General features: G+C 40.4%; 2 protein-coding genes across 4 annotated transcripts in view; one reads left to right on the forward strand and one right to left on the reverse strand.

The window, feature by feature from the left end:
* Window positions 1-868, reverse strand: part of LOC126809701 (palmitoyltransferase ZDHHC14) — a 32,372-nt gene extending 31,504 nt beyond the window's left edge. For 2 of the 3 annotated variants that reach the window (XM_050534435.2, XM_050534434.2), the window contains exon 1: window positions 416-868. In XM_050534435.2, coding sequence (XP_050390392.2) covers window positions 416-657 — 242 coding nt within the window. In that variant the 5' untranslated portion in view covers window positions 658-868. The remainder of the gene's footprint in view (window positions 1-415) is intronic. The other variant, XM_050534436.2, reaches the window with a different exon arrangement.
* A 13,046-nt stretch (window positions 869-13,914) lies between these two features.
* Window positions 13,915-14,324, forward strand: part of LOC126809697 (phospholipase D1) — a 39,907-nt gene continuing 39,497 nt past the window's right edge. Inside the window, exon 1 of the mRNA XM_050534425.2 lies at window positions 13,915-14,095. The gene's annotated coding sequence lies outside the window, so the exon portion shown is untranslated. The remainder of the gene's footprint in view (window positions 14,096-14,324) is intronic.

Below are 14,324 nucleotides of genomic sequence, written 5' to 3' on the forward strand. Positions count from 1 at the left end.
ATGGGAGGAAACCAGAGGACCCGGAGAAAACCCACGAGGTTGGACAGGTAACCCTACTCCTAATCACGTACAACCTGGGATACGAAACCACGCCAGTCGACTCAATGACAGGCCTCATGATACAGCGCACACATGCTAACCATTCGGCCATCCAATCCCCCCACCCCCTGACATTATGGTTCATTACATACATTATACAATAGTACACTGTTCAAAAACTGAATCATTTAGCTTTCTAACCTTTCTACAACTCGTCTATCTAATGTTGTGTATAAAACCAAAAGACCTATTTGATGCTTACGGCAGGGATATGTATAAAAATTCCAGTTAGGAAACCCCAAAAATAGCTATAAAAAGGGCCATGGAAAGTGCCAGACAATTTGGGCAAAGACAGTCTACTATTTTTAATACTTACTCAAAGCCAAAAAATAACCCACTGGTAACAACAATTAATGAGCAAGTTAGATAAAATATTCCACTTTGTTTCGCCATCATAATTCTTCCGTTACAATAAAATTTGTTTTTTCCAGGAAACACTTCCCATTTCCGAACTTTTTTCGGCATTTTGTCCACTGAGCTGTCAGATTTTTGATTGTTTGATTCCGTGGATACCACAGTGTATGAGTATGACAGCTCTTTTATTCCAGTCATTGACATAAACCACGTCTATATTCTCTCTTTTTATGTCTAAAGACAAACGAACCCTTTCACAAAACATCACATCCCTTGAAGTTCTACTTCTAAAGGTTGTTCAATATCAAATTTCTAAAATATGTATCCAGTAGTTTCCGATTCGAGTCATAATTTACTGTTCGGCATTATTCATTGCCATTCGTCGTTCTTCATTATGATCTAATTGCGCACGCGCTATCGAGCACTTGTCAACTAGTCTTGGTCGTCCGGTTGTAAATTAACTGTACAATCTATAACTGGTTAAACAAGGCTATGCGACAATTAGTTATGAAAAGATCAATGCGAATATTGTTTCGTATAGACAATAACCGAATGACACTTTAACTTTGTTAATTATCACAGTTAAATAGGTATTACTTTAACAAAGTATAGGTTCAATAAATTCCCGGGAGTTTTTCTTCTAGATATGATGTTCTCAGATAAAAAGTATGGAACACCATTCGTTATAATTCCTGATAATATCTTGGTTCATAATGTAAGGCAGGAGACACATAAGTCGAATCACGATTCGTCTTAATCAATCGCTCGTATCAAACGTGTTTGATTTTATCGGCCGAATTTTCATTCGCCGCGTTAATATTCGCCTACGATCTGTTTCAGAGAAGGCCTTCTTATATTAGCGGCCTATAGCGAATATTCACTGGTGATCAGTGTGATTCGCCTAGTAGTAGTCCAGGCATTTTAACTAAATTTCGCATCATTTCGGACAGTTGTTGCAATAGAAATGCCGACCACGGTTTATGGTCGGTCTAGACGTATATTATCACTACAAGTCCTAGTCCGAAATCTCTCTCCAAATAGGTCAAATTGGTCAAATCCAAAATGGCCGCCAGTTTTGGCTGGAAAATGCCAATTTTTATCCATTTATCATAATATAATCGAGTTTGGTATCAAAATATATCCGTTCGGGATAGTTGAATCCAATTCCATACACATTTTGGTGATTAGTTATACCGCGGAGTCAATATTGGGAAATATTTCCAGATGGCGGTCAGTTTTGGCGGGAAAATTCGAATTTTAAAAAATTACCACATTTATTGCCCAAATATACATTTTGGGGTAGCTGATTCCATTTTCGACACATTTTCTCATCTTGATGATTAATTGGTCCCCCTGGGTCAAAATAGGAGGACATCCCATCAGAGATTAGGTAGGGGATTAAGAATACTCGAGTCTGCCTCAGGTCTAATACGATGGCATTCATCGCGTTAACTAAATTTTATTTAGACTCTGTGGCCAACCACTGCTCACTGCCGAAGCAGCGTAGCAGGCATAACGAAAGGGGAGACTCCAGCACACTGTGGACGCAGCATCATGGACGTGTCTGATTTCGGATCACCAGCTTCGAAAATTGAACCATGACGGCCAAACCATGCGAATTTATTTCACAAAATGATTCAAATGACGAGACACAGTCACACAGATGGATCCCGATATGCAGTGAACCATTTGATAATGAACTGCCCACCGTCATTCCGAAAATAATGGAAAGATAATTTAACGGGTATTAGAGGTCGACAATAATGGGCCGATTAATGAGCCAAGTCTCCGACCTTGACTAGGTTCAATGACAGTTTCAATGACAGAGAATTTAGGACAAAATAAAACTTAGTGTATAGTTTCATTATATCAATATATTGACTAAGTTTGACAATGTAAGATGTGCAAGTAATTAATAAGTGTCATCTATTTAGGGACACCAGCCTCAATGTTGATTTGTTAAATACAATTAGATTAATGTCCAGTCGTCATTTGTCCTGTCTTGGCATGCCAACAAAATAGTTGTTGCAAGTGCTACTGTTTACTGTTGTAACCAGGTCACTGATTTTTATACGCCCACATTTTCATGTGGACGTATTATGCCGTCGCCCCTGTCCGTCCGGACGTCCGTCCGTCCGTCCACAATTGTTTGTGGACTCTCTACAGGTCACAATTTTTATCCGATTTCGACGAAACTTGAAATATAGGTTTATCCCCAAAAGATCTCGGCTGCTTTCGATATTGGCATGTATCGGATCGAAACTTCATGGATTATGGCCCCTGTTCGTACGAAAAATCACGTTTTTAGCTTGTGGACCCTATAGAGGTCACAATTTTTATCCGATTTTGTTGAAACTTGAAATGTAAGTTTATAACCCAAAGATCTCAGTTCCTTTCGATATTTGCGCATATCGGACAGTAACTTCCTGAATTATGGCCCCTGATTGTACGAAAAATCACGTTTTTAGCTTGTGGACCCTATAGAAGTCATAATTTTTATCCGATTTCAAAAACCGTTCTATTATATCACCGTTACACCATAAGGATGACTGAGTTCGAATTTCGTGAAAATCGGCCCAAAATTGACAGACAAAATGGCCGCCGTTCGTTCCCAAATAGCGTAAGAATATGGTATATCAAGGTTGTGGACCCTATAGGGGTCACAATTTTTATCCGATTTTGTTGAAACTTGAAATGTAAGTTTATAACCCAAAGATCTCGGTTCCTTTCGATATTCGTGCATATCGGACCGTAACTTCCTGAATTATGGCCCCTGATTGTACGAAAAATCACGTTTTTAGCTTGTGGACCCTATAGAAGTCATAATTTTTATCCGATTTAAAAAAACCGTTCTATTATATCACCGTTACACCCTAAGGACGGTTGAGTTCGAATTTCGTGAAAATCGACCCAAAATTGACAGACAAAATGGCCGCCATTCGTTCCCAAATAGCGTAAGAATATGGTATATCAAGGTTGTGGACCCTATAGGGGTCACAATTTTTATCCGATTTTGTTGAAACTTGAAATGTAAGTTTATAACCCAAAGATCTCGGTTCCTTTCGATATTCGTGCATATCGGATCGTAACTTCCTGACTTATGACCCCTGATTGTACGAAAAATCAGGTTTTTAGCTTGTGGACCCTATAGAAGTCATAATTTTTACCCGATTTAAAAAAAACGCATTATTATATCACCGTTAGACCCTAGGGACGACTGAATTCGAATTTCGTGAAAATCGGCCCAAAATTGACAGACAAAATGGCCGCCGTTCGTTCTCAAATAGCGTAAGAAAATGGTATATCAAGGTTGTGGACCCTATAGAGGTCACAATTTTTATCCGATTTTGTTGAAACTTGAAATGTAAGTCTATAACCCAAAGATCTCGGTTTCTTTCGATATTCGCGCATATCGGACCGTAATTTCCTGAATTATGGCCCCTGATTGTAGAAAAATCGCGTTTTTAACTTGTGGACCCTATAAAGGTCATAATTTTTATCCGATTTAAAAAAAAACGTATTATTATATCACCGTTACACCCTAAGGACGACTGAGTTTGAATTTCATGAAAATCGACCCAAAATTGACAGACAAAATGGCCGCCGTTCATTCTCAAATAGCGTAAAAATATGGTATATCAAGGTTGTGGGCCCTATAGAGGTCACAATTTTTATCCGATTTTGTTGAAACTTGAAATATAAGTTTATAACCCAAAGATCTCGGTTCCTTTCAATATTTGCCCATATCGCACCGTAACTTCCTGAATTATGGCCCCTGATTGTACGAAAAATCATGTTTTTAGCTTGTGGACACATTAGAGGTCATAATTTTTATCCGATTTAAAAAAAAACCGTATTATTATATTACCGTTCCACCCTAAGGACAGTTGAGTTTGAATTTTGTGAAAATCGCCCCAAAATTGACAGACAAAATGGCCGCCGTTCGTTCTCAAATAGCGTAAAAATATGGTATATCAAGGTTGTGGACCCTATAGAGGTCACAATTTTTATCCGATTTTGTTGAAACTTGAAATATAAGTTTATAACACAAAGATCTCAGTTCCTTTCGATATATGCGCATATCGAATTGTAATTTCCTGAATTATGGCCCTTAATGATTGTAGGAAAAATCACTTTCTTGTTAGCTTGTTCTCTATCCATCTCTCGAAAATGTGGGCGTATCCTGCCTGGCAGCCGCTGGTATCTGTTGTAATGGACCGCGTCCACTTATCTTTACTACGGATTATATAAAAGACAACGATCCGCAAAAATGAATTTTGGCACCGTATAGACCCAGGGCCGTATATGTAGAATTTTAAAAATTGGGGGTGCAGCAGTGGTGGAGCGCCATAGCCTCCATGTATGTGATATAAGAAAGTTTCGATCAGGGCAAACGAACCCATTGGCGTGAGGGCGCCCTTAAAACCGATCGACTGATCAGTGCATTAAGAGCATCACTCGTACGTAACTAACGTACGAAAATTAATTGGTGGCTAGCTTTTTTTTCGCACGTATACAGTGAATGGCCATTTTGCTCAGTAATCCCAGCCAGAATTTGGCTATTTTCTAAATTTGCGTTAAAGTTAAAATATTTGTTTTAGAACTGAAACACATTAACTATTAGTCAATCACAACGCTAAAAACATCAACAGAATTGATTGTGTATATCTGAAATAGACCCGACCGACGCACAAAATAATGCAATATGGCGGCCTCTATGAACAACCCTCGCAGACGCTGTCATTGAAGACAACGTCAATTCTATGAGTTGTAGATGTTATTTTTGTGAAAAAATCATTGGAAGAAGAGAGAACATGTTGGGACTACGAATTATATAGTCTTTATGGGTGCAACGGACACAATGCTGAAGATAAAACTATTGTTTACAATGTTGACCTCATGACCCATTGACGCCAATGTCATGACCTGTGATGTGTCGATCACGTGATATGATATCATGGCTACTGACTGTGTCTGAGATACGTCTCCACAGGTAGCGTGTCTCAGATGTTCAGAATGAGCATTACTGTGTGATCATAATCAAGTGTATTATTTCATAATTGAAAGATTGTCAAATAATGTTGGTTTTTTTTGGATGGGGTGGGGGCGCAATTTCTCGGGGCGCCTTATTTTTCTGGGGGTGCAATGTACCCCCTGCACCCCCGCTAAATGCGGCCCTGTATAGACCTCGATTCAATCTCCTCCACTTCCAGCTTTACAACATTGTGCAATATTAGTTGATTGAAATCTGACCATAATTTCTTAGGTGAGCCACCTTATTAAAGCTTCCAATACCTGTTATTCTCGGATGAAGGTGGACTGTTCATTATCAAATAATTCACTGCACATCTGACAAACAGGCGATACTGTATCCATCTTTGTCTCAACATTTAAATCATTTGGTGATATAAATTTGCTACGTGCTTCAATAGGCACGACCAGTTTATAGTGACCTGGGAGTGGTCCTAGTCGACATACCCGCTACACTGCTACCCAACGCCGGATTAACCACGGGGCACCATGGGGCCCAGGCCCCCCACATTAGAGGGCCCCCCACAAAAATCTCAGTTTCGCGCCTCAAGCATGGTCGGACCGAGGACTCTAACGACCGGTGACCTAGTGACGGGGCCCTCCGATGCTCCGAGATGTTTTCTGAGTGGATCGCCGGAATTCAACGCTATTTACAGGCGAATTGTCAAATTTCTGCTCTCATTTTGTTTCAATAGTTTCTTCAAATTATATGTACAAAGCCAGAACTCATGTGTTGGCAACTTTCCCGGAAAATTGCGAAGATTTGAAAAATAAATGCTTTTTGTGGCTTTATCTAAGGGTATAACACATGGTCTTTTATTGTCGTGAGATCTTCTATCGGACCGAACATCGTATAACTCGAACAAATTACCCGTCCCCATCATTTCAAGTATAGCGCGAATTTTGCCTCAGATTGACGTACGGTTGTATATAAGCTGTAGATGTTGTTGTTGTTGATATTTGTTGTGGGTATAAGCTGAATTTGATGAGATGCACGTCATGATCACACGAAATATTCAGATTTCTTGATTAAATCTCGTATTACCATTTGGTACTTACAGTATTAGACGTTCGTCAAAAATCGAGTCCGGCTTGGTCGTAACGTTACGGCCTCCATTCATCAAATCATCGTGGGGAATATAATACGATTCCGAATCAAGTGACCCCGTTATTTATCACTGAGCGACTTCAAAATTAGGTTTGATATAGCTCTGCTCACTTACAGTGGCGGATTTAACGAACTCAATGGGCTCCAGCCCCCTCCTCTAGAAATGCTATCATTTCATTGCACTCGCATAGATTGGTCCACTGAAATAACGCCAGAATGCGCTAATTTTGTGGCAGAATTTTATTTTTTTCCGGGGGAGGTACTTCTAAATGGCCCCGACACAAGTGCCTGAAATGCCAGGAAATCACGTTTCCGGCCTCCAATTTCTGAAAATTTCCTGGGGGGAGACCCTCCCCCCGACCCCCCTTGCCGGCCACAACTCCGCGGTTGGTGATCGGGGGCCCCCACATGTTCCAGGCCCCAGGGCCCCCACCATGGTTAATCCGGCGTTGCTGCTACCGCGGTGAGCTGCGGGACTTTCCAAATGAAATTTGGTTGATACTGGATGAATGTCATTGTATTGGATCTAAGGTAGGGGGAGTATCACTAATCTCCGATCGCTAGTCGGAAATCTAAATCCCTAATTGGAGTTCCTCCTATATTAACAGAGGGGAATCAGTTTATCGTTAAAATATGTACTAAAATGGATTCAGCTGCCTCGGAGAGGTATATTTTGACACTTGATCCTTATGTAAAATTCGAGTTTTCCCGCCAAGATTGACCGCCATCTTGAACAATCCCCCTAGTATCACTAATCACAAAAATGTGTATGGAAATGGATTCAGTAAACCCAAAAACGTATACTTTGAAACTAAACTCGACAATTCGATAATATATTAATATATTATTATGATAATTGGATGAAAATTGCAATTTACAAGCAATAAACCGACGGCCATTTTGTATTTTGGCCAATTTGACCCATTTGGACACGGATTTCGGACTGGGACTTTTTTTTGAGGGAGGGGGGAGGGGGGCGAAAATATATGTCTAGACCAACCATAAACCGTGGTCGGCATTTCTATTGTAGCAACTGTCCGCACTTAGGCTATCTTTCCTGAACTATAGTGTGGCCTATTCACCGAAGACATCGTCCGATTGTAGAATTCATTAGCCAATCACTGATGTCAATAAAGTCACGTGATTTTTTATACGCCCACATTTTCATGTGACGTATATTATGCCGTCGCTCCTAGCTGCCCCAACGGACATTTGTGGACACTCTACAGGTGACAGGTTTTATCCGATTTTGGCGGAGAATTCGCCTAGTGAGTAGTGTGTCCACTCAATCGGCCGAATTATGGATCTTATCATGGGCGGATCTAGGAATTTTTGCAGGAGGGGGTTTGCCAGGTTCCTGAGAAAATGTATCCCCCCCCCCCCCTCGGCTTGAAATTATTTGAGAAATACATGGTCTCTATCGTCATTTTGGCGTATATACACACACATTGATCTTTTTAAACAGAGAAATCCAACATCCTGTTTGACGTCAATTTTTATTATGAATTAATACGATGACATTGGGATTCAATTTTATTGATGCAAAGCATTAAAGATACATTATGGGAGATTTTTATAGAGAGTTGGCCATTCTTGCTATAACAGTTCAAAAGTAGATGATGAAAGAAGAATATATTGAAAAATTCAGTCAAATTACTTTATTCTGAACATAGTTATCATCGTTGTAATATTTGCCTAGAAATGGTAGCGAAATGTGTCTTCACCTTCGCGGATCGTTTGATTGACAGGCGTTAACTCCACCTACATATCTCGATTATCAAGTAAAGTTTTCAATGGCATACGGAAAAGCTTTACAGCGGCCTCGCTAAGTACACTCTATCATTTAGCCTCGATCTAACTGACGTATTTTCATCAGGTTACCCCTTATCTGATTTAATCAATTAGTGAAATCCTATTTAAATCCGAGCTGTAGCCGAGCCATCCGTGGGTCTACAGAGTTGATTTAGGTCTTGTTGTTTAAATAAAGATCTAATTTATAATTTCTATAACATCTGAAGCCTAAATTAAGACTTGCAATAATCAGATTTAGCTCTTGCATAATGCATGTTTAATTATGATATCATATATGTCTATATCATTCATTATCTCGCGCTTTGAGTGCCCATCCTGTCGCACCATCTGGCGATAAAGGATAAAGCACCAATTATGACACTTTTCTCATAAAAAAGGTGGTTTTACAAAAAATGTTATGCAGCGGGGGAGGGGGGTGCCCCCCCCCCCCCCTTGGATCCGCGCCTGCTTATAAGGTCCATGCCGAATGAATTCGGCTGCAATTCGGCGTCGATTGATTCGGGCAGACATTCGTCAAGTGTGTCTGTCGCTTTTAAGGCTCAGTTGTGCTCTTATATTTGCGGCAATTATTGATTGAACATGTGTAGTAAAATATTGTCTTTGCTGTTTTACATTTATACCTACAGAACTGTGTTATTTGTCATGGTTATTAATTTACGTTAGTCTAAAACTGAAAGTGACCATAGCATAATAGCATTGGCGAACGTCGGTGTTTGTACACCATCACGTATAGTAGGCTATAATAGTTCCTTTCCGGTTGGAGAAACCACCTATATATAATGCGGTATTATAGAAAACCCCACTGAAGCTGTTCCGGATTACGTCTATTCGCGGAAGTGATAATATTTAATATAGAACATTTGATTTATTAAACAGATTGAATACTACATTACATGGTAAGAGTTATTTTGTACAATTTGTCACATAGAAGGCAGAAAGATATGTCAAACTAATCAACTTATCCATGCTCTGGGGTGGGGTGGGGTTAATGTATATACCGATGAAGATATGGAATTAGTCACTTTACAAAGACACAAATATAACAACATTTGCATTAGCACAATTTTAAAACGAAAATCTTTTACGGTGTTTTCAAATTATTTGAATGTTTTGTGTGTGTGTGTATTTGTTAAGTGTCTTGTTCTGTTACTGTCTTTTTCATTTCTTTGTTATAAAGGGCAAAATTGTAAACAGGCTTTAATCCTAATTTTCCACCTTTGAAAATAAAGATATTATTATTATTATTATTAATTGTAAACGCAGTGTCTCTTGCACTCCAACGTGCACACAGGACTTCATCTTTTCGCCTCATCCGAACGTCTAGACGCGGTTCCTTGCCAGGCCTCCGCCCCGCACCACTAAGGGAAACTCGTCCAGGTCGAACCAAGGACCACGTGTCAGCGCCTTCCTTACTGAGCTACTCGGGATCCGCGACAGGACAGGGGTGGGGAGGTTGGTGGGGGTCCGAGGGGCTCCTCTCCCGCCGGCACTCTAACGTCACTTTGGCTTATGTCTGGGGTAACTGGAGATCACTTTGCTAAAATACAGAACAAGCTTCTCTCGGATATTTTAGTGACGAATCAAGCTGTCACGTCGGCAAAAGGCCCACAGTTGTCAAAAATATCGAAAAACATCAAGATTTTTAGAACCTGACGAAACGAAGACGACATTTAGTGTCGCTTTCACTTTCGTTTTTAGTGTTCGGATACCAGTCAGCCCACTTGGCATTCCATCGGCAGACTTCGGTATCCTCATCTAACCCTATTATACCTAAAGCGATCGAGCGATCGATAACCGCGTGCACTAGCCGGCGGCAGAGCGCTAAACTGATGCGCTTACAGATCCGGGGGGGCAAAGTATTCGCACATGTTATCTTACCGTGAAAAGTTGGGCTTCCGTCCAATATTTAAGACAAAATGAAAATTTTGTCTTTGGCACACGAATCGCGTGCCAGAATGCTTTCGAGCGCCATTTATATGAAGCGACTCGATGAACGATGACTATTCCATGTTGGAGAATACTACCGGTGTAGACTGGAATGACCAGACGCCGAAGACTGTCATTCAATTCGGACTCTTCTCGTAGTTCGCCGACCATAACTGATTTGAAATTAGAGTAAAAACAGAAACGATTGAATGTAAATCAGTTTATATACATTCATATTAAATTATTGTGTGCGTTGCTACCCATTTGTGTCTATTTCTAGATGCCAAAGAATAGCGATTGATCTCCTTTAAAGGACAATATTGGTGCCAGTCATTATCACATATGTGATAGAGCTGGTTAAACACATTCCAAATATAATTTTAACACGCAGAGATCATTGCTACGATAGCTGAGTAATACAGGTTTCCTGAATCGGAAGTGACGAACGCCAAAGGAAAACACGCATTATACCTCTATATAACTGACTGATGTGACGAGTGTTAATAGATACACGGCCGAAATACAAACAGTATTTTGTGTTGTATGATGCATGCTATTTGTAGCCAGTATTAGAGTATTAGGCTATTGTGTCAGAAATTATTCGTGTCGATGGGTTTGGGATGTTTTGAAATTTATCTGAGACTTAAAGTAAACAGCCTGAGGGAGTTCCAGTTATTACCTGGAGGTTGAACTGATTAAAGATCTAGTTGAATTTGGATGTTTTAAATTTAGAGAGATATATGGTGGACTTTCCATTTTTACAAATATTGCGCGCGCACTTAATAAAAGCAACATTTACAAAGGCTATTGGTATAAGATTCCATTAATGTTAAAATTAAATATTATTACTCCGATATTACTTTCCGTATGATGACTTACATAGATTAAAAACAATAAATTGGATATAATTATTTCATATACTATTCAAAAAAAGTAGGGGATATTTGATTTTTAAGTGTTATTAAAGTCACCTAATGAAACTGACGAAGAAACAAATGACAAAATGAAATGAAGTTCACATTCATCGATTTATTCCAAATGATCGTTAGACTAAGTAAGGCACAGACTGACCATTATAAGGGTAAAATGATACACGGGGTCAAACAGCAAAGTTACCACAGCATCACAACCAAGTCAGTAACGGGTAAATCCTCCTCTGTTTGCCAAACAAGCATTGATCCGACGTGGCATACTCCTAATGAGACGTCTAAGGTCATTTTGGTCCAGATTGTCCCATTCCTGTTGCAACGCAGCAGCAAGTTCTTGGACATTGGCAGGACGTTGTTGACGTTGACGTAACCTCTGTCCAAGCATGTCCCAGACATGCTCGATGGGGGAGAGGTCGGGACTCAGTGCTGGCCAAGGTAATGTGGTGATGTTCTGTTGGAGGTAACCTGTAACGATCCTGGCCCTGTGACATCTTGCGTTGTCATCCTGGAAGATGAAACGGCGGCCATGACGTCGTGCGAACGGCACAACATGGACTGCCAAGATGTTGTCCCGGTAGTACTGGCCTGTAACACGCCCTGCAACAACATGTAAAGCCGTTCTTCCAGCAACAGTGATGCCTCCCCACACCATAACAGAACCACCCCCAAATCGATCATGTCTGATGACGTTAACGTCTTGGAAGCGCTCGTTTCGACGACGCCACACCCTCCTACGTCTGTCCAAAAAATCAACAGTGAACCTTGACTCATCTGAAAACATCACATTGCTCCAGCGTCGATTATCCCAGTGTTGACGATCCCTACACCAACGACGTCTTGCCTGAATGTGATGATCTCTCAAACAAGGGATCACGCGAGGACGTCGGGCGCGAAGGTGACCCCTATGCAGTCGATTCCGAATCGTCTGGCCACTCACTCTCACACCAGTGTCTGTTTGAAGACGAGCGCTGATCTGATTTGCTGTGATGACACGATTTCTCAAGGCCAAGGTACGGATAAATCGATCCTGGGCTTGAGTTGTCGCCCTTGGTCGACCTGAGCGTGGTCTGTCCTGTACAGATTGTGTATCACGGTATCTGGACCATAGCCTGCTTATGACAGACTGAGAAACATTCATCGTCCGCGCCACAACCGCCTGTGTTGTGCCGATCTGTAGCATGCCAAGGGCACGTAACCTTTCATTTTTGGTAAGCCGACGCATATCAAAATTTGTTTTCTGGTCACTAAAACAATTAAACTGATGTTTCCACCCTGGAATTCAATGCCACAATGACTGTAACATTCAAAGTCAGAGTCGTGCAAATCTTGGGTTGGACCCCCATGATGATCCCAAGCATCACCTGCATTCCATGCGGTAGCTATTGGTGCGTTTGGGCGTCACATGTAACTGGAAATGTTTCTTCTGTTAGGTTCTATAGTGACTTTTTTCGTAGTCATTTGCATATTTTAGTATTATGCCCCCAAAATCAAATATCCCCTACTTTTTTTGAATAGTATATAACCATGAACAATTTCATTGGAAAAGCAACAAATTCACTGATAATTCAATGTTAAACAGGCATTATGCAAGAGCTAACTCTGCCTATTGCAGGTCATTAGGCCTTAAATTATAAATTATTTAATAACTTACCCAGATCATAATCTTCAACTGTCGATGCCATCGGATGCCTCCAATATTAAGTAGATCTAAATACGTTTTGGCGTTGGCGTCCTTACTGCGCTATTGCGACCGTACGGCGACTAGAAAATGCACAAGGTCGCCGGCAAACGTGAACACAACGCAAGAAAATGTCCCAAAAATTACAAACTTGAAAAAAGTCGCATTCTCACAGCTGTCCAGGTCAGATCGCAGAACCTTCGCGTTTGTTTTGAACATACTCAAAACAAACGCTGTGACTCGCCGATCATTGGCGACCATGGAGACCACAGCACGATATTTGGTGTTTCAACCACGTTTTCACCACGTTTATGACGATCTTGACGCGCTCTGAGACCATTTTCCGTCGCCGTAGCAGCGCAATAAGGACGCCACCCAGGTCTGATGGGGGTATTACCCAGAATATCAAAGATATTTGAAAAACACATAAATTACCCAATATTTTGAAAAATACAAACTAATTTATGAATTTCAACCTGGTTTAACGTTCACTCGACACAAACTAGGTCATTTCGGGACTAACATATGGATTAATTTTATTTCAATAATTCGCTTGCGCGTAGGGGTCTTTAGCAGTGGGAGGAAACCGGGGGACCCGGAGAAAACCCAAGAGGTTGGACAGGCGACCCTACTCCTTGTCACGTACAACATGGGATTCGAAACAACGCCAGGCCTTATGATACAGCACGCACGTGCTAACCATTCGGCCATCCAATCCCCCTACATAAAATAGACCTAGATGCACTTTGTAAATTTGTGTAAATATTGTTACTGTGTAGTTGCTAGTTTTATAGAGTAGGTGGGACATGTTGAAAATTAGAACTCATGTACTAAATATTTTCCCTCAGAAAATAAAGTCATTACTATTATTATGATGCTGATTGAATGGTGGTGCTAATGGGTTTCCGTAATTATCCGTTTTTATACATATGTCACGTGGTTGTATCACGTGATCGCCAACAAGGACAAAATGGAGACAGAAGAGTGCCGATTTATCAACAGATCAGTGTGATGTTTTTTTACCGTCTGATATGTCAGAATTTATGATTGGATGCTATGAATAGAAAGTGACCCTTTAGACCATAGTAGCTTCTGAATTCAAATTTGTGACAGACTATTCTGATGTTCAAAAAGGAGAGCTATAATAGGATTACCCAGGTAAACAAAATATATAAAAATTGATAATATTGACATTGTAGGTTGTAATTGTATATTGTCTTGCCACGGTACAACTGTCAATGAAATAATGGTGACTCATCATAATTACTCAGTTGATAATTAAAAGCAGTTGTTTTCCAGAAAATAATGTCATAGAGAACAAAAACATCTGCATGTTTTCCAGAAAGTAATGTCATAGAGAAAAAAAAAATATCTGCATGTTTTCCAG

The sequence above is a fragment of the Patella vulgata genome, chromosome 2, assembly GCF_932274485.2.
Source record: "Patella vulgata chromosome 2, xgPatVulg1.2, whole genome shotgun sequence".
In the NCBI taxonomy this organism is placed as follows: domain Eukaryota; kingdom Metazoa; phylum Mollusca; class Gastropoda; family Patellidae; genus Patella; species Patella vulgata.